Source organism: Athene noctua, chromosome 32 (assembly GCF_965140245.1).
Source record: "Athene noctua chromosome 32, bAthNoc1.hap1.1, whole genome shotgun sequence".
NCBI classification, from domain to species: Eukaryota; Metazoa; Chordata; class Aves; order Strigiformes; family Strigidae; genus Athene; species Athene noctua.
The window spans coordinates 1,913,431-1,933,182 of NC_134068.1; the positions used below are offsets into that span (position 1 = coordinate 1,913,431).

The window sequence follows — 19,752 nt, forward strand, 5'->3', positions numbered from 1 at the left end:
TATTGGGGTAGAAAAAGGGGTATTGGGGTAAAAAAAAAGGGGTATTGGGGTAAAAAAAAAGGGGTATTGGGGTAAAAAAAAGGGGTATTGGGGTAAAAAAAGGGGTATTGGGGTAAAAAAAAAGGGGTATTGGGGTAAAAAAAAAGGGGTATTGGGGTAAAAAAAAGGGGTATTGGGGTAAAAAAAGGGGTATTGGGGTAAAAAAAGGGGTATTGGGGTAAAAAAAGGGTATGGGGTAAAAAAAGGGGTATTGGGGTAAAAAAAGGGGTATTGGGGTAAAAAAAAGGGGTATTGGGGTAAAAAAAAGGGGTATTGGGGTAAAAAAAAGGGGTATTGGGGTAAAAAAAAGGGGTATTGGGGTAAAAAAAAGGGGTATTGGGGTAAAAAAAAGGGGTATTGGGGTAAAAAAAAGGGGTATTGGGTAAAAAAAGGGGTATTGGGGTAAAAAAAAGGGGTTGGGGTAGAAGGAGAGTAACAAAAAAAAGGGTTTGGGGTGGAGGAAGGTCGGGTAAAAAAAATTTGGGGTGCGGTGGAGGAAGGTGGATGAAAAAAAAAGAGGGTTTGTGGGTGGGAGGTAAAAAAAAAAGCAGGGTGGAGGGAGTTGGGTTAAAAAAAGAGGTTTGGGGTGGAAGAAGGTCGGGTAAAAAAAAAAGAAAAAGGAGGTTTTGGGGTGGAGGCAGGGGGGTTCCCGAAGGCCGTTTTGGGGCGGGCCGAGGCGTTTCGCAGCTCCCGCTCTCCCCAGGACTCACGGCGACCTCCTGAGCGGCCTCTACCACCAGATCCTCCTCTCGCTCCAGAAGGTTCTGGCCGACCCCGTGCGGCCGCTCTGCTCCCACTACGGCGCCGTGGTGGGGCTGCACGCCCTGGGCTGGAAGGTGAGGGGGGGGGACACACGGAGGGGCTGGGGCTCCCCTGTGGTGTCCCCCCGGTGCCGCTGTCGGTCCGTCTGTCCGTCCCGCAGGCGGTGGAGCGGGTGCTGTACCCCCACCTCCCCACCTACTGGGCCAACCTCCAGGCCGTGCTGGACGATTATTCCGTCTCCAACGCTCAGGTCAAAGCTGACGGGCACAAAGTTTATGGAGCCATTTTGGTGAGTCCCCCTCGGGCAAGCGGCGGGGCCTCGCGGGTGGCCGGCGATGACTCGCGGAGATCGGGGCTGTTGGCCAAGGTCAACGGGATGAGCCTCAACGAGGCCAAGGGCCGGGTCTTGTGGTTGGGTTGTTGGCCAAGGTCAATGGGATGAGCCTCAACGAGGCCAAGGGCCGGGTCTTGCGGTTGGGTTGTTGGCCAACGTCAACGGGATGAGCCTCAACGAAGCCAAGGGACGGGTCTTGCAGTTGGGTTGTTGGCCAACGTCAACGGGATGAGCCTCAACGAGGCCAAGGGCCGGGTCTTGCAGTTGGGCCACAACCACCCCCTGCGTGGCTACAAGCTGAGTGGCCGGAGAGTGATTCTGTGAATTCCTCCCCGCCGCCATTTTTCCAGGTGGCCGTCGAGCGCCTGTTGAAGATGAAAGCGCAGCAGGAGCCGGCGGGGGGGGCCGGGGCGCCGCAGGAGGGGTCCCCACGACACAGCCCCAAGCCAGACCCCCCCTCGGAGCCGGGCTTCGGCCTGGGGCGGCCGCTGCTCCAACTAGGGGGCGGCGGCCCCCCCTCGGCCTCCGCCCCCGTTCCCCCGGCGCTTTCCCTTCACGAGATGTATCGGGAACTCTACGATTTTTTCGGCGACAGTTTGGCCGCTCGTTTCGGGACCGGGTTGCCCCCGGCGACGTTGCCCCTTCCCGCCACCCCCGAAGGAAGCCGGAAGGAGCCGCCGCCCTTCGGAACCGAAGGAGCGACGCGGAAAATGCCGCAGCTGACGGCCAACGCCACGGTGAGCCCGCGGGAGGAGGAGAGCCCCCGGGGAGCCGAGCCCCCGCCCGGTCGCCCGGCTTTGCATCGTCCAACCAGCTTGGCCCGACCCCGCGGAACCCCCCGGCAGCCCGGACACCGCCCGGGAGCTCGAGAAATTTTTCAAAAATGTCGTTTTGCCCCTCGGGGGGCCCCGCGGTTCAGTTTCGTCATCGCGGGGCGTCAGGCCGGGCGCCGCTGCCAGGGCCGCTTGTTCCAAACCAACTTCCCCCAACACCACGGGCCCGGCCACGTGTCTCGTTACACCCAAAAACTGCCCATGATTGGCCGGACCACCCGCCCCGCCCGGCGCTGGCCGCGGGCCGAGTACTCCCTGCACCTCCTGCTCTGAGGTGGGGAGGGGGCTCGTTGCCCACCCCGCCGGTAGCCACGGGCCAGCGTGCGCCACCACCCGCCGTAACGCGCGTCCGGCGCTTAATAAAAAAAATCTCGTGGCCGGAGGGTTCGTAGCCACAAGCCCGGTGGCTAGTAAAACCAAAATCCCGGTAGCCCAGAAGGGTGGGAGCAGGTTGTGGGGCGGCGGTGAGCGGGGCGGAATCCTCCCCCTCCGCTCGTTATCGACCCTCCCTCGTTATTTTTTTTTTTTTTTAGTAATGACGTTGTGGGGGTGCGGTGGGTTTTTTTTTTTTGGGGGGGGGGGAAACGAAAGAAGGGAGGTCGCCTCCCCCTGGGGGAGTTGGGTTGGGGGGAGGAAAAAAAAAAAAAAGGGAAGACGAGGTGCGGGATGGGGCGGTTGCTACAAAAAATGTGTATTTTGAGGGAAATGAGTAAAACGGGAGATAAATCGGCCCTTGAGGGGCCCTGTGCCCCCCCCCTCAGCTTTGTGTTTGTCCTCAGCGCCACGTCAGCCCCAAATCTTTGACCTTTGATCCCGTTCCGGGCGCTCGGTGTCCAAAAATATTTTTTAAAAAAATAAATAAATAAAAAAAGCGATTTTTGGCGGATTTTTTTTGGCTGGTTTTAATTTCCTCGTTTTTCCCCGCACCGGTGGCGTGAGGATGGGTGAAGGTGCTGAGGATGGATTTGGGGCGGGGGGGGGGGGTGGAGCTGAGCCACACCCGGAGGAGGAGGAGGAGGAGGAAGGGTGGCGGGGTGTGGGGGGGTGGAAGATGGCGGCGTCCGTCCTGCAGCTGCTGGAGTTGGGGCTCCACGGAGCCGCTTTCCTCTGCGGGATCGTCTGCGCGTCGGCGCTCACCGTGGCGCAGGTACCGCCCCGGGGGGGGCGTAAGGTGTAAAGGGGGGGGCTGGTTCTTCTCTGTACCCCAAAATTTTCTCCCCCCCCCCCACGTCACCCTCGTGGGTCCCGGGGGGGCTCCAGAACCGTCCTGGCTGCTCCCTAAAAGTTTGGGGGTCCCACAGAGTGTGTCGGGGGGTGCTGAGGGGGGGGGACGGGGCAAAAGGGGGGGTGCTGGGGGGCGGGGGCCCCCCCAATCCCTCAGCGTTGAGGACAGGGTTCAGCCGAGATGGTTTGGGGTTTCTTCCTCCTCTTCCTCCTCCTCCTGCTCCACCGGTTCGTCCCGCCGGGACTGAGCGTCCTTCCCTCTGCCCCCCCCCCCCGGGGGTGTGTGTCCTGGCTGCTCCCTCAAAGTTTGGGGGGTCCCACAGAGGGAGTGCGCGGGGGGGGGGGGGGGGGCACACAGAGGACAAAGTGGGGTGCTGAGGGAGGGCCCCCCCCCAGTCCCACAGCGTCGAGGACAGGAGTCACCGCGGTGGTTTGGGCTTCCTTCCTCCTCCTCCTCCTGCCCCACCGGTTTGTCCCCTCTGCCCCCGGGGTGTGTGTGTGGGGTGTGTGACCTCACCACATTTTGGGGGGGCCATGGGGGGGGTTCCCGTCCATCCGCAGGGGGAGTTCGGGGGTCGGTGCCTCCTCTACGGCTCCGTCGGTTGGAACGGGAGCGCGCTGGTGCCCAAAGCCTTCAGCCCCGGCTCGCTCTGTCACTTCGTCTCGGGCGTCTCCGTCGTGGTGGCCTTGGGCAGCTTCTCGGCGCTGCTCTACGGCCTCACCGCCTGCTGCACCCACCGGGCGCCGTGGTGAGCTGAGGGGGGGGACCGGGGGGGGGCCCCCTCCCACCCCAAAAAACAAATCCGCAACATGAAACACCGCCACGTGCCACAGGGACCGCGTTTGGCTCAGCGTCGCCCTGGGCGTCACCATCATCATCCTCTTCTTCCTCCTCGTCTCGGCCTGCGTCGTCCGCGTGGGGCTGGACACGCTCTGCGCCTCCCTGGTGCAGACCCAGAGCGTGAGGAGGTACCGACACCTTCCTCCTGTGGGGGGGGGGCTCCCTCCCTGTACCCCCTCCCTCCCCGCCACCTTCTTCTTCCTCCTCACACTGCGCGCCGCTCTTCTTCCTCATCCCGACAGCTGTCAGGAGGCCGAAGAGAAACCGTGGGGGTCCTACAGGCCGAGGCGCTTCTACAGGAATCTCTACAGCGCGCAGGTGACCCCCCCCCCCAAAAAAAAAAAAAAAAAAAAAAAAAAATTCCTGGGGTGGTGGGGTGGGGTGTGAGGATGATGATGATGATGGAGGGGGAGAACGGATCCGTGTGTCTGCGCTGGGCTGGAGCGAAGCGCAGCGCCCGGGTGTGGGGGAATAAAATTGGGGTGAAAAAGGGGAGAAATGGGGGCGCAGCTCAAGCTCTTTCTGTGTGTGTATGTGTCCCCCCCCCCGCAGGGAGCCGCCTGGGTGAACTTTTTCCTCTGGTGCCTCCTGAGCGTCCGGCTCCTGCTCCTGCGGTGCAGCGAACCCCCCGGGGGGGGCGGCGAGACAGAAGCGATTTTGGGGGGGGCGGCGCGAAGAGGAGGAGGAGGAGGAGGAAGGGGCATGCGGAGGTGGGGGGGGCGGCACCGCTGACTCCCGGGGCGGCGCGCGGAGCGGAGGGAGCGCCGGGGCCGAAAAAAAGGAAAAAAAAACGAAAAAAAACCGGAATTTTTTGATCCCCTCGGCCGCCCCCCCCCTCGCCAGCGCCACCGGCCGCTCCCGGCGGCCCCCGCGACACTACACCGGCCTTAAAATTTACGTATCTCCGCCCCTCGCTAAGCGTAACCCCGCCCCGCTCTCCGCCGTCTCCCGATTGGACCCCTCCAAACCTTTGCATTTGCATTGGCTCCTCCCTCTCGTCCAACCCGCCGAAGTTCGGCACCTCCCGGCGGCCCCTGCGACACTTTGCATTAAATTTGCATATCCACGCCCTCTCCCTCCTATTAACTCCGCCCCCAAGACCCCGCCCCTTAACTCAGCCTCAGCCCGGAGGCGGTTGAAGATTTTTTGGGGGTGTGTGTGTGGGGGGGGGCGGTTCCTTCCAATTAAAATATTTCATCCATTTTTTCCCCTTTTTGCCCTTTTTTCAGCCCAAATTAAGGGCAAAGGGCCAAAATAAGTTGCTAAGGGCAACGGTCAAACAACTCCAGCCCCGCCCTCACGCCCCCACCCCCCCACCCCCCCCCCCCAATAACCTGAGCTCCGAGTCCCGACTTTAAATCAGGAAAAAGTTTAAAAAAATAAATTTTAGAAAGGTCGGGGATGGACCGGCCCCCCCCCTTCCCTGCTGGATATTTTCCTTTTTTTTTTTCCCTTTTTTTTTTTCCCGTTTTTCTCCCCAAAAATCCCCAAGGCCCCCCCCATGACACCACACACATTTAAAAAAAAAAAATATATATATATATATAAATTCTTACTGACAAAACCCTTCAGGATGTCGAACTCCCCCCCCCGGCGTCCTGCGGCTCCGTTTCTCCCCCCCCCGTCCCCCGCCCCAAGCGCTGTCGCACCATTTCGGGTAAAAAACTCTTCAAAAAATGATAAAAATCCCGAAAAAGCGTCGCGGGGGGGTCGGGGGAAGGAACCAACCGCAGCAAAAGCCTCGTGTGGCGGCGGCGGGCGGGGGCCGGGCGGGCGCTGGCGGCGAAACGCAGCAACGGCCGCGGGGGGGCCGCGGCCCCTCCCTCCCGCACGAGGGTCTCGGACACGATTTGTTCCAATTTTAAGTCGTTTTGGTCGTTTTCGGGTTCTCGGGGCCCGTCCCCGCGGCGCAGGCGGCGGCGCAGGCGGCGGCGCCCGGTCCAGACGCGGTGCCACACGGCGCAGCTCCAGGCCCTTGCTTCCTCCTCCTCCTCTTCCTCGCGGCCATCTTCCGCTTCCTCTTCCTCACAACCCGCCACTTCCTCTTCCTCTTCCTCCTCTTCCTCGCCAACATCCATTCGTGGCTTTTTCCCCGCGGCGCCGTTCGGTTCCGGGGGGAGCCGACGCTTCGTTCCCATCCCCGGCGTCACCTCGGGGGCCCCCAGATCCTCAAAAATTTGGGGAACTTCCTCGGGGACCCCCAAATCCTCACAAATTTTGGGCATTTCCTCGCGGACCCCCAAATCCTGACAAATTTTGGGTGTTTTCCCCGCGGTGCCATTCGGTTCCGGGGGGAGCCGATGCTTCGTTTCCATTCCTGGCACCTCCTCGGGGGCCCCCAAATCCTCAAAAATTTGGGGAACTTCCTCAAGAACCCCCAAATCCTCACAAATTTTGGGCATTTCCTCGGTGACCCCCAAATCCTGACAAATTTTGGGTGTTTTCACTGCGGTGCCGTTCGGTTCCGGGGGGAGCCGACGCTTCGTTCCCATCCCCGGCGTCACCTCGGGGGCCCCCAAATCCTCAAAAATTCGGGGAACTTCCTCGGGGACCCCCAAATCCTCACAAATTTTCGGCGCCTCCTCAGGAACCCCCAAATCTTCACAATTTTTGGGCATTTCCTCAGGAACCCCCAAATCCTGACAAATTTTGGGTGTTTTTGCCGCGGCGCCGTTCGGTTCCGGGGGGAGCCGACGCTTCGTTCTCATCCCTGGCGTCACCCTGGGGGCCCCCAAATCCTCAAAAGTTTTGGGAACCTCCTCGGGAACCCCCAAATCTTCACAAATTTTGGGCATTTCCTCAGGAACCCCCAAATCCTGACAAATTTTGGGTGTTTTTGCCGCGGTGCCGTTTGGTTCCGGGGGGGTCCGATGTTTCGTTCCCATCCCCGGCGCCTCCTCGGGGGCCCCCAAATCCTCAAAAATTTTCGGCGCCTCCTCAGGGACCCCCGAATCTTCACAAATTTGGGGTGTTTTCCCCGCGACGCAGCTACACTTGAGAACATCCCGGAGCACAAAAACAACAGCGGCACAAACCTCCCGGAACGGAGCTTGACCCAAAGGGATGGAAATTAAAAAAATGGAATTGTTGGAGGCGTCGGCTCCTCCCGGTTCCACGGCGCCGGGTTGGAAAAGTCTCGTCAAACCCCAGAGACGTTTTTTGGGGGATTTGTGTCGGAATTGGAGGCTGCGGGAATATTTGGCGGCGTGGAGGCAGCAGCGGGAGAAGCGGGCGGCTGTTTTGGGGTTGACGTTGGCCGCCACGTTGTGGTTGAGCTCGAAAGGATCCTGGAGGTTGAAGGATCCGAGTTTGAAACCTTCGAGTTCGTCCCCGGGGGGGAAGGTTCGACCTTCCCGTAAGGAAATCACCTGCCCCGCGAAGTCGAAATCGGCTGAAAAATGGAAAAATTCGGCCAAGAGGGAACCTGCGGGAGGGAGAGAGGAAGGGAGGATGGGGTGAGCCCCCCCCCCAAAAAAAAAAAAAAAATATCCTGGAAAAAAACTCACAGGGAGGCTGAGACCCCCCAGAAAAATCACAGGGAGGCTGTGACCCCCCCAAAACACTCACAGGGAGGCTGTGACCCCCCCAAAACACTCACAGGGAGGCTGTGACCCCCCCCAAAACACTCACAGGGAGGCTGTGACCCCCCCAAAACACTCACAGGGAGGCTGTGACCCCCCCAAAACACTCACAGGGAGGCTGTGACCCCCCCAAAACACTCACAGGGAGGCTGTGACCCCCCCAAAACACTCACAGGGAGGCTGTGACCCCCCCAAAACACTCACAGGGAGGCTGTGACCCCCCCAAAACACTCACAGGGAGGCTGCGACCCCCCCCAAAAACACATAGGGAGGCTGTGACCCCCCCAAAAAAACTCATAGGGATGCTACAACCCCCCCAAAACACCCACAGGGAGGCTGAGACACCCCAGAAAATCAGGGAGGCTGTGACCCCCCCAAAACACTCACAGGAATGCTGAGACCCCCCCAAAACACTCACAGGAATGCTGAGACCCCCCCAAAACACTCACAGGAATGCTGAGACCCCCCCCAAAACACTCACAGGAATGCTGAGACCCCCCCAAAACACTCACAGGAATGCTGAGACCCCCCCAAAACACTCACAGGAATGCTGAGACCCCCTCAAAACACTCACAGGAAGGCTGCGACCCCCCCCAAAACACTCACAGGGAGGCTGTGACCCCCCAGAAAAATCACAGGGAGGCTGAGACCCCCCAAAACACTCACAGGGAGGCTGCGACCCCCCCCAAAAACACATAGGGAGGCTGTGACCCCCCCAAAAAAACTCATAGGGATGCTACAACCCCCCAAAACACTCACAGGGAGGCCAAGACCCCCATAAAAAAATCACAGGGAGGCTACGTCCCCCCAAACCCCCTTAAAACACCCACAGGGAGGCTGTGACCCCCCCCGAAAAAAATCACAGGGAGGCTGCGACCCCCCCAAAACCCTCCCAACGATGTTCCAACCCCCCCAAAGCACTCACTGGGGCTCTGGGTGTTGGCGCTGGGCTCCAGCGCCGCCGCGTCCCGGGGGAAGGTACAATCCCACCCCGCCACCACGGCGCGGTCCTCGTCCCCTGCAGCGAAACAAAAACCCTCAGGAAAATCCCCCCGAAAACGGGGGTCCGAAAATTTTTAAAAAAAAAAAAAAAAAAAAAAAAAAAAAAAAAGGATTTTTACCGGCTAAATCCCTCAACCGGGCCACGGTGGGGAGCACGGGGGGGCTGCGCGTCTGCAGGAAAAACAGCACCAGCAGCGTCAGGGCGTAGTTGTTGAGGAGGGGGCCGCCCCCCGAGGGGTTGCCTAAAAGGGGGGGGGAAAAAAACCGGCATCAAAATGGCGTCAGGTAGCCACCGGGAGCCACCGGTAGCCACCGGCGGCCGGTTCTCACCTGCCAACCCCTGGTGTTTGGCCCAGAGGCGAACGGCGTAAACCAGCGGGCGCACGCGCCCGTCGGCCGCGGCGCAGAGACGCAGGAAACGGGTGTTGAGCAGCGCCAGCCTGGGGGTTTAAAAAAAAAATAAAATAAAATAATAATAAATAAGGACGTTCCGGGAGGGGAAACGGCGCCGAAAGGCGGCGATTTGGCCCCAAAACTCGGGAGCCACGCTGACCTGTTGTCGATGGAAACGTCGCCCGTTAAGGCCGATTGTTTGTGGGTGAATTTAACGACGGGGCGACGGGCCGAGGGGACGGGGCGGACGCGGCGCACGCCCGGCACGCAGCGGCGTAGGACGGTGGCTACCAGGTCCAGTAGGTCGGTTGCCGGGGTGGCTACTAAGTCGATGTCAGCCAGGAGGGAGTTTTGGGGAAGGGAAGAGTCTGGGGTGGAGGCTTGGAGGGATTTGGTGGGTTCGAGATCGAGGAGGAGGTCGAGGTCGCAGCCGCGGGTGTCAGAAGCCGTTGACGGAGGAACCGAAGGGCAACACGGTGCAGCCTAAAGGGGGGGAGAAGAATGAAGAAATGAAAAATGAATAAAAAAATGAAGAAATGAAATAAAACATGAAGAAACAAAAAAAATGAAGAAACATAAAAAATGAAGAAACATAAAAAATGAAGAAACATAAAAAATGAAGAAACATAAAAAATGAAGAAACATAAAAAATGAAGAAACATAAAGAAAAAAAATGAATATAAAAAATTAAAAAACCAAAACTGAAGAAACCAAAACTGAAGAAATAAAAAAGAAAAATAAAAAAGAAAAATAAAAAAGAAAAATAAAAAAGAAAAATAAAAAAGAAAAATAAAAAAGAAAAATAAAAAAGAAAAATAAAAAAGAAAAATAAAAAATGAATATGAAATATTAAAACACAGAAAAACTGAAGAAACAGAAAAACTGAAGAAACAGAAAAACTGAAGAAACAGAAAACTGAAGAAACAGAAAAACTGAAGAAACAGAAAAACTGAAGAAACAGAAAAACTGAAGAAACAGAAAAACTGAAGAAACAGAAAAACTGAAGAAACAGAAAAAGCAAACTAAAAAATGAAGAAACAAAATTGAAGAAACAAAAAATAAAAAATAAAACCGAAGAAACAAAAAACGAAGAAACAAAAAACAAAAAAATAAAAAATATAAAATGAAAAATACGAAATAACAAAATAAAAAAAAAAAAGAAACACCCCGGGGTGTGGGAGGGACGGGGCCGTGTGGCACGAGGGGAGAGGGGAAAAAAAAAACCAACAACTTGCCGGGGAAAAATTCCGGTGAAAACCTCCTGGAAAAGGGTCACCAGGAGGCGCCGGAGGCGGCGCTCGGCCTCGCTCAGCTCCAGCACTTCCACCAGCTGCGACATCTGGGCGTCCACCTGCGGGCAACGGGGCTTACTGGGGGGGTACTGGGGGACTGGGGGAGCCCCCCGCAGTTTGTTCCCCCCCAGAAATGATCCTCGGGGTCACTGATAGTCACCGGGGTGTGCTGTGTGTGCCTGGGAGAGCACCGGGACCCCCCCACACCCCCAGGACCCCCCTCAAACCCCCCCACACCCCCCGGACCCCCCTCAACCACCCCCAGACCCCCCCCACACCCCCAGGACACCCCTAGGACCCCCCCAGACCCTCCCCACACCCCCTCAAACCCCTCAGGACCCTCTCCAAGCCCCCAGAACCCCCCCTCAAATGTCCCAAGACACCCCTAAAAGCCCCCCGGACCCTACCCACACCCCCAGGACCCCCCTCAAACCCCCCCAGGACCCCCCTCACACCCCCTAGGACCCTCCTCGAGCCCCGGGTACCCCCCTTCAAGCTCCCAAGACCCTCCCCACACCCCCAGGACCCCCCTCAAACCCCCCCCACACCCCCAGGACCCCCCTCAAACCCCCCCCACACCCCCAGGACCCCCCTCAAACCCCCCCCACACCCCCAGGACCCCCCTCAAACCCCCCCCACCCCCAGGACCCCCCTCAACCACCCCCAGACCCCCCACACACCCCCAGGACCCCCCTCAAACCCCCCACACACCCCCAGGACCCCCCTCAAACCCCCCCCACACCCCCAGGACCCCCCTCAACCACCCCCAGACCCCCCACACACCCCAGGACCCCCCTCAAACCCCCCCCACACCCCCAGGACCCCCCTCAACCACCCCCAGACCCCCCCCACACCCCCAGGACCCCCCTCAAACCCCCCCCACACCCCCAGGACCCCCCTCAAACCCCCCCCGAGGTCACACTCACATCCGGGGCCTGACAAAGCGCCTGTTCCAGCTTCCCGGGGCCAAGAGGCTCCTCCCCGGCGGGGGCCGCGCCCGGGACGGGGCCCATAAGCAAAAACTTTTTCCTCCCGGGGCCGAACACGGAGCCGGTGCCCGGCTAAAGCGTGCTGGGGCTCGGCCAGCGCCCGCTCCCGGCCCGCGGCCTCCCGCAGCTCCACGATGGCGTAAGCGCCCTACGGAAACGGGGCGCCCCGTCAGCCCCGTCCCGGAGGAGAGCCCCCGCTCCCCGCCATTTCACACACACCTTCTCCTTGTCCATCACGACGGTCGCAACGTCCCCGAAAGCCCCGAAATATTCGGTGAGTTCCGCTGCCGAAGTGCCGCGGGGGAACCCGCTGACGAAAAGGCTCCGTTGCTCCTGGGCCCGGCGCTCGGCGCGGAGGTTCCGCAGCCGTTGGTGTTTTTTACCCCGAAGATGATCCGCCAGGCTCGGCCCTGCGGGAGGGGAGAAGCGGCGGAGGGTGACGCCGGCAGCCCCGGGACACCGGGAATTTCTAACACCCGCGTCCCGCACTCACGGTTGGCCGCGGAAACCTGGCCAGAGGCGGCAGCGAAACGCGCCCCGAGGAAGCGGCTCCACGTCGGGGTCCGCCTCTGGGCCGGAACCGAGCGGGGCCGCACCGGGCCCCGCGTCCATAACCGGGGAGTTGAGGGCCGGGGCCCGGCCTCCCCCCGCCGCCATCAGCGTCCTCCCGCTTCCCTCTCAGAGGCACTTCCGCCGGAAGCTGTCCGTCACCTGACCATTCCCCCCAGGTCACTTCCGCCGCAAGTGGTCCTCCCGCATCCCGGCCCCCTCCCGGAAACACACTCCGCGGAAAGAAACGTTCCGCCCCCGATTTGTTTCCGTGTGTCTGTCCGGCCCCCCCCCCCCCCGTCTGTCCCCCCCCCCCCGCGCCGGTGTTGGTCCCGGTGAAGAAAAATCGTCGGTTTTATTTCCTGTCGCTACAGAACCGGGACAGCCCGAGATACAAAACCGGGGGCGTCGCTCCACGTACAAAAGGGGCCCGCGGGGGGGGATTTGGGGAGGGGAGGGGGTCAAGGGAGAAGGACGGGGGGGTGTCAGGCAGCAAGGGGGGGTGGGGGGGGGCTCCAGACCGGCCCCGGGCCCTCCCCACCCCCCGCGGTTTCTATGGAAATAAAAAAAATACAAAAGGGCCCGGCCCGGCGGCGGGTTGGGGGGGGGGGGGGTGTCAGTCCTCGAGGACGATGGGCTCTGAGGTGCTGGCGGGGTGGGGGGGGGCAGAGGGGGCCAGGGGCCCCCCCCCGGGCCGCAGGGGCAGCCCCGGTTTCACCTTGAGGGGCAGGTTGGGGCGACGGGCGGCGCGGCGGAGCTCCAGGTGCGTCAGCGCCTTCCGCAGCGCCCTGGGGGGGGCACACAGAGAGGGGGGGGGTCAGGAGGGAGGGGGGGGGCACCCAGGACCCCCCCCCCGTGCCCTCTTCCTCCCCAGAGCCCCCCCCAACCTGGTGTCCTTGGTGGCCACGAACACGACGGGGTTGGGGGCGTCCGCGGGGTTCAGCTTCTGCCGTTTGCTGGCGGGGGGGGGGCCCGGCGCGCAGCCCCGCGCCAGGGGGCGCCCGTTGGCCGAGAAGGGGAGGCCCGAGGCCCCGACCTGGGCGGGGAAATGTTGAGGCCACGCCCCTTCCTCCTCTGCCAATCACGCACTACTACACACGCCCCCCCCCGCCCCTTCACCCAGGAGGTGTCAGTCACACGCACAGCCCAGCCAATCAGAGCCAGCCTCACGCCTGCAGGCCCTCGAACAGAGCCCGGCCACTCGCTCCCCATGCCCCGCCCCGCTGTCAATCACATGCCCCGCCCCGTGTCGATCACCACATTCCCACAGCTGTTTAATTGCTTGTCCCAGGCTCCACCCCTCCTGTCAATCACCCCAAGCTCCTCCTCCCCCAGTCTAACCCCTTTCCCCAGGCCCCACCCCCTGCCGATCACCCGACCCCACCAGCCATTCCAAACCTATTTCCCCAGGCTCCACCCCTTGTCAATCATTCCAGGCTCCACCCCCCACCAGTCCAGCCCCCTTCCGGAGACCCCACCCAATCAATCACACCCCCCCCCCCACTCCATGCCCTGTCAATCACCCCAGGCTCCACCCCTGCCAATCTCCCCCAGCTCCACCCACAGTTCAACCCCTTTTCCCAAGCTCCACCCCCTGTCAGTCGCCCCCAGGCTCCACCCTCTGCCAATCACCCCTCAAACCCCACCCCCCTGCCTGCCGCAGCCCCTCTCCCACGGGCCCTGCTCCCTGTCAGTCCCCGGGCAGACCCCGCCCCTCGGGGCTGGCGGCCCCCCCCCGGGGCTGGTGGCCCCCCGGTAGCCCCTGGGTGCCGTACCCGTACCCGGGGGGGGCGGTGGCCCTCGCCGGCCCCCTCGTAGCCCCTCTTGCCCACCAGCCCCGCCAGCCCCCGGCTCTGGCTCAGCTGGTTCCGGTTGATCGGGGTCTTGGTGCCTCGCGGCGTCTTCGGCTTCAGGGGGGCCTGTGCCGCTGGGGGGGGGGCGAGGGGGGGGTCAGCGCCCCCCCATTGGCTCCCCCCGGACGAACCCCAAAATCCACCCAACGCCCGCAGACCCCCGCCCTGGCCGAGACAGCCTGGGGGGTCCCATCCCTGTCACCCCACAAAACCCCCCCCATAGCCCCCAAAACCCCCAGGAAAAGCCCCAAACCCCCCCAGGCACCCTGAGGGTCCATCACTGTCACCCCCCACCACATTGTGACCCCCCCACACCCCCAGGGACCCCCCCACACCTCCAGAGATCCCCCCCCAGCCCCAAAAAACCCCCCGACTATTCCTTACCCCCAGCCAAGAGCCCCCAAACCCCCTGAGGGTCCATCCCTTTAACCCCCCCACACACACACTGTGACCCCCCCACACACCCCAGGGACCCCCCCACACCCCCACAAACCCCCCCCCCCATCCCTTAACTCCCACCAAAAGCCCCCAAACCCCCCCAAACCCCCTGAGGTCCATCCCTATCACCCCCAGACCCACGTTATACCCCCCACACCCCCTTAAGGACCCCCCCCACACCCATTTTTTTTTTTTTTTTTTTTTTTCTTCTCCCCCCCCCTCCCCATCTCCTCACCCAACTCCTTAACGATGGCAGCGAGGGGCAGGCGGGCCAGGGGGTGAATTTTGAGCGGAGCTTTGGCCGCTTTGGGCAAACGGATGGAACCTGCGGGGCGAGGAAAATCCGAGATCAATCTGTCGGGGGGTGGCGGGACTCTACGCCCACAAAACGAGCCTAAATCTCCCCAAAACTCCAGCCCTTACACTCCGCTTTGATGGCGTTGGCGTTGATGGGGGCGTAGGGGCGCCGGGCGGCGCGGCGGGGCTGCAGGACGTCGCGGCAGAGGCGGCGGGCCAGGCGGGTCAGGCGGGTGGTTTGGAGGAGAAAAGTTTGACGGTTTTTGGCTAAAAGTTTGGCCCGGCTGGCGCTGGTGGTGTAAGGGGAGAGACTCTGCGCCTCGGGGCGCGAGAGGTGCCCCCGCGAGTGCGGCTCCTACCGGGATTTAAGAAAAAAAAAAACTATTAAAAAGGTTTATTTTTTAATTTGGGAGGGCTCTGTGTGGGGTCCCCCCCCCAAGGCTGTGGCTCACCGAGGCGCTACGGGCCGCCCCCTCTAGCTGGGTGGGGGTCTTGAGCCCCCCGTATTTTTTCCAGTAGATCCAGCACGAGGCGCAGAGGCGACACTGCATGTTGGGGGGGCCCCAGGCGTACCACTGGGCGGACTGGGTGGCTGAGGGGGGGGGTAAATGGGGGTGTGGAGAGACACCCCCCCCAACCCACGCTGCCGCCATGGCTGCGGCTCTGCTCTATGCCGGCTTTGGCGGCTAGTGCTGCGCCCCCCCCCCCCCCCCAATCCTGCCCCCCAAATGTGGGTACAAGCCTTAGAGCTGCCCCCCCCACACACCTACGCACCCCTACTCCTGCCCCACGGCCCCCCCGTGACCCCCCCAACACCTACGCACCCCTACTCCTGCCCCACGGCCCCCCTGTGACCCCCCCAACACCTACAGCCCCCTATTGCCTCTCCCCTGTCACCACCCCCACCCCAGCACCCCCCCCAGACTCCAGCATGCCCCCCCCCATGGCACCAGCACCCCCCCCGACCCCAGAATAACACCCCCCCCCCAGGCCCCAGAATGTCCCCCACATCCCAACACGCCCCCCTAACCCCCAGCGTGCCCCTCCAGCCACCGTGACCCCCCACACCCCAGCATGTTCCCCCCTGTGGCCCCCCCAGCCCCTGACGCGTCCCCCCAAACCCCAGCGAGCCCCCCCAGACCCCAACGTGTCCCCCCCAGACTCCAACATGACCCCCCAGGCACCAATGTGATCCCCCCAGGCCCCAACGTGACCCGCCCCAGCTCCCCCCAGCCCCCAGCATGCCCCCCCAGCTCCCAGCGTGCCCCCCCCCCATCCCAACGAGCCCCCCCCAGCCCCAGCGTGGCCCCCCCCGGCCCCACTGACTGTGGCAGCTCTCGCAGGTCAGCCCCTTCTGGAACCCGGCCCCGTTCATGCCGGGTTTGGAGCCCACCGAGATGATCTGGTTGGGGTTCGGCTTCGTGCTGCAGAGAAAAAAAAAAAAAAAAGGGTGGGGGGTCGGGGGGGGGGCTCAGCTGCCCCCCCAATAGGCTGAGGAAGGGGTGTAGCCCCCCCAAGAGCACTGGCTGCCCCCCAACAACTCACTAAGTGGGGATGTAGACTTGCTTCAGCTTGCTGTCCGCCTCCGCTGCCTTCAGCCTCTTCTGCGAGCAGACAGGGGGGTAAGACAAGGGACTGGGGGGCGACAGCAGCCCCCCCCCAAAAAAAACGCACCCACAGCAGCCCCCCCCACACCCCCCAATACCTGCTGGATGTAACGATCGGTGGTTTTCCACATGTAATAAAACTGCACGATGCTGGCCAAGGATTTCCAAGGCAGCTGCGGGGATGAAAAATAAATGTCGGTGGGGTGTGGGGGGGTGGTTTTACCCCCCCCCCCCCAGCGTTGTTTTCGTCACCCCAAAACTCACAAAATCCTGCCGGATGTCGTTAAAATCTTTCCCGTATTTCTCCAGGGCTTCCTCGAAGAGCATGGCCTCGGAGGCCGACCACTCCTCCATCTCGTCCCGGCACAGGACGGGCCCCCCCCTGCGGCACCAGCGTGGCCATGGCCTTGGCCAAGTCGTAGCCGTTGCGCTGGAGCGTGTCCATGGCGTGGAACTGGGGGGTGAGGAGTGGGAGCGGGGGGGGTTAAAGGAGCCCCCCCCGGCCAGGCTGGGGCTGGGGGTGCGAATCAAAGGCTCACCAGGGTGATGTCGCGGGAGGCGGCGGCGGCGCTCATGTGCAGGCTGGGCTGGCGGATGGAGCTGCTGCAGTCCAGCGCCCGCGCGAAGGTGCCCACGGCTCTGCAAAAAGGGGGGGGCCAGGGGGGGTTGGGGGGCGTGGAGGGGTTTTTTGGGATGGGGGGAGTGTGGGGGGGACGAGGGAGGGTGACACAAAAGGGAGGGGACATGGGACACAGGGGAGGGCGGGGGGACGGGACGCTGCGGGGGGACGTGGGACCATGTTGGGGGGGGACACACAAGAGGGGTCAGGGGAGACCAGGACACAAGGGGGGGGGACACGGGACACTAAGGGGGTGGGGGGACACAAGAGGGGTTGGACGAGACACGGGACACAAGGCGGGGGGGATGGGACGCTGAGGGGGGACAAGGGACACTGCGGGGGGGACACAAGAGGGGTTGGGGGAGACACACAAGGGAGGGGACATTGGACACTGGGGGGGGACATGGGACATTGGGGGGGGACACAAGAGGGGTTGGAGGAGACACAGGACACAAGGCAGGGAGGACATGGGACACTGGGGGGGTTGACACGGGACACTAAGGGGGGGGGACGACACTGAAAGATTGGGGAGGGGACGTGAAAGGGGTTGGGGGGGACACACACGACACCAGGGGGTGTGGGGAGGACTAAAAGGGAAGAGGGGGGACACCAAGGGGCTGGGGGGGGCGCTAAGGGGGCTGGGGGGGGCGCTAAGGGGGGCCATCTCACCGTGCCACCACCAGGAACTGGTCGATCTGCCGGTCCGTGAGGGGGTTGTCGGGGTCCCACACTTTCATCTCCATTTTCTGCTGGTTCCGGTTATCCGATTCCCCTGGGAAAAAGTTGGGGGTGAAGGGTAAGGGCAGGGGGGGCACATCAACTTGAAACACACACGCACACCCCCCCCCAAAAGGAAAAAAAAAAACCAAACCCACAGAGACCCCCCACCCCTCAAAACCACCAACCTTCCGCCAGCCGGTCGGGAATTTCCGCTTGGTATTTGCAGCCGACGCGGATCTCGCCCTGGTCGGCCAAGAGGGTTTTCTGGACGGGGTCGAACACCAGCGAGTAGAAAAAACAATCCTGGGGGGGGGCACGGGGGAGCTCAGCTGGGTACGGGGGGGGGCCCCCAAATTAGCCAAATTTTGAGGAGTTTTTTAAGGGGGGGAGTGCGCGTAGGGAACTCACCTCCTTCTCTAAATACTGGCCCAGGATGTCGGTCTCGTTGAGGAGAGTCACGCTGCATTTCCCTCTGGAAAGGGGTAATTTTGGGGGGGGTTACGGTGAAGGGATGCCCCCCCGTCGTTAAGAAACACACGCACCCCCCCTAAATAAAAAAAAATAATCAATTTTGGGTTTTTTTTTCGCACCGTATGTGGGTGGCCGGCAGCGATTCGAACTGCCGGGAGAGGAAAAGCTCGCGGTGTTTCAGCTGGTGCCGCTGCTGCTCCGTCATGGTGGGCTGCTTGGATTCTTCCTCGAACTCTCCTGGTGGGAGGGGGGGGAAAAAAAGAAAAGGGGGGGGGGGTCAAAAAAAAAAAAAAAAAAAAAAAGGGGGGGGGCTCCCCTGGCGTAAAGCAGGGAGGTGTATTGTTCTCCCGACCTCTCTCCGCTGGATTTTGGCAGCGGCCCAGGCCTGGGGGGGATGGCAGGAAGTTTGGGAGGGGTGGGGTAGCCCTGGGGGGGCCCCCACCCTGTAGTGTGTGTTTAAGGGGGGGGGCCAAGGCTGAGTTTTGTGCCCCCCCCCCAATATTGGGGTGTATCTGTGACCCCGAACGGGCAACACACCCCCCGACGCACAGTAAAATCACCCCACAGCGGATTGTGACACACCAGCTCCCCCCACCCCAAATTGGGGGGGGAAATTTAAGTTGGGGGGGGATTTATGTTGAAGGGGGGGGAATTTAAGTTGAGGGGGGGCCCACAGACACCAAGTTTTACCCCCCATCCAATATTGGGGTGTATCTGTGACCCCAAACAAGCAACACCCCCCCCGCCAGCAGATTGCAACACACCAGCTCCCCCCACCCCAAACTGGGGGGGGAAATTTAAGTTGGGGGGGGGATTAAAGTTGAGGGGGGGGATTTTAAGTTGGGAGGGGGATTTTAAGTTGACGGGGGGGCCCACAAACACCCCACCCCTGGCCACCCTTAAGGAACTCAACCTCAACGTGACAAGTCGGGATCTGCCCCACACTCCAGCCCTAGGGGGAAGGGAATTGAGGGGGGGGCCCACAAGTATAAGCCCCCCCCACCTCTCAAATGCCCCCCCCCCGCAGCGTAGCCCCCCCAAACTCACGCGCATTGCTGTCGGCCAAACTGTTGAGGCTGCTGGAAATATCCCGCCGGCGGAAGAGACAAACCACCTTGGCCTCTACGTTGCCGTTAGCGGTCTGGGAAGGAAAGGGGGGGGCATAAAAGTGGGAAAAAAAAAAAATATGGGGGGGGTGTGTCCCCAAATCCTCCAGGGTATTCTGAGCCCCCCCCCGACACTCCTGGGGGGGGCAGCTGCTCACTTTGTTGAGCTCCTCGATGCGGCGGACGAGGTAGGGGTTGCTGGAGGAGTTTTCGAAGTAGACGTAATCTGGGGGGGGGGGGGGGGGGGGGAAAGAAAAAAATAAAATGGGGGGGCCGGTGAGGGGAGACGCTCCCCCTGCAGCCCTACAGCCCCCCCACTTTGCTTCTAACCCGGTGGTGGGGGGGGTGTTTTTTCTCTCAGAAAAAAAAAATTGGGGGGTTTCTGCTCACAGACACCTTCCTCCTCAGGGGCACGGGGGGGGGTGTCTTAGGGCATAGGGACACCCCCCCCCAAAATGTGACCCCCCCCTCTGCCCCTCACAGCCCCAGCACCCCCTTTCCTCTGGGGGACCCCCTTTCTCCCCCCCACCCCCCATTACAGACCAGGGGTCCCCACTGACACGCCCCCCCGCCCCCCCATACCTCCCAGACGGGGGGGGTACAGGATGACACCCCCCACCCCCCGAAAAAATGGGGGTTCCCTCTCGTGGGCTCCCCCTCGTGTGTCTCTCATGTCGTCGTGTCCCCGCCCCCCCCCAGGGCCCCCCCTTTTCCTCGTGGATGGGGGCGGGGGGGTGAGTGTCACCCACCTCTGGGCCTCGGGGACTCCCAGTCCCCTCACAGTGCCCCCCCTCCTCTTCCT

The 19,752-nt window shown here is 61.6% G+C and overlaps 4 protein-coding genes across 4 annotated transcripts in view; 2 read left to right on the forward strand and 2 right to left on the reverse strand.

Moving 5' to 3' along the window:
- LOC141972344 (TAF6-like RNA polymerase II p300/CBP-associated factor-associated factor 65 kDa subunit 6L) overlaps positions 1-2,541 on the forward strand; it is a 3,701-nt gene extending 1,160 nt beyond the window's left edge. Inside the window, exons 2-4 of the mRNA XM_074930221.1 lie at positions 654-875; positions 962-1,090; positions 1,486-2,541. Of these exons, the coding sequence (XP_074786322.1) occupies positions 654-875; positions 962-1,090; positions 1,486-2,241 (1,107 nt within the window). The 3' untranslated portion in view covers positions 2,242-2,541. The remainder of the gene's footprint in view (positions 1-653; positions 876-961; positions 1,091-1,485) is intronic.
- Positions 2,542-3,015: 474 nt separating this feature from the next.
- On the forward strand, positions 3,016-5,328 carry LOC141972386 (transmembrane protein 179B-like). The gene is made up of 5 exons (XM_074930264.1): positions 3,016-3,115; positions 3,754-3,941; positions 4,027-4,161; positions 4,276-4,351; positions 4,586-5,328. Exons 1-5 carry the CDS (start codon positions 3,020-3,022, stop codon positions 4,763-4,765), a joined length of 675 nt encoding a protein of 224 aa, XP_074786365.1. The 5' UTR covers positions 3,016-3,019; the 3' UTR covers positions 4,766-5,328.
- A 273-nt stretch (positions 5,329-5,601) lies between these two features.
- On the reverse strand, positions 5,602-11,952 carry LOC141972345 (speckle targeted PIP5K1A-regulated poly(A) polymerase-like). Its single transcript, XM_074930222.1, is given in 11 exon segments — positions 5,602-7,457; positions 8,540-8,632; positions 8,736-8,858; positions 8,947-9,056; positions 9,170-9,492; positions 10,238-10,360; positions 11,228-11,296; positions 11,298-11,438; positions 11,510-11,700; positions 11,784-11,802; positions 11,804-11,952. Coding segments are annotated over 11 exon segments (3,192 nt in total). The 5' UTR covers positions 11,948-11,952.
- Positions 11,953-12,423: 471 nt separating this feature from the next.
- Positions 12,424-19,149, reverse strand: MTA2 (metastasis associated 1 family member 2). Its single transcript, XM_074930229.1, is given in 18 exon segments — positions 12,424-12,627; positions 12,727-12,875; positions 13,648-13,766; positions 14,366-14,455; positions 14,554-14,782; positions 14,880-15,019; positions 15,754-15,851; positions 15,973-16,031; positions 16,133-16,207; positions 16,299-16,415; positions 16,417-16,488; positions 16,574-16,673; positions 17,323-17,425; positions 17,559-17,676; positions 17,782-17,845; positions 17,964-18,081; positions 18,892-18,985; positions 19,109-19,149. Coding segments are annotated over 16 exon segments (1,791 nt in total). The 5' UTR covers positions 18,050-18,081; positions 18,892-18,985; positions 19,109-19,149; the 3' UTR covers positions 12,424-12,455.
- Positions 19,150-19,752: the final 603 nt, after the last annotated feature.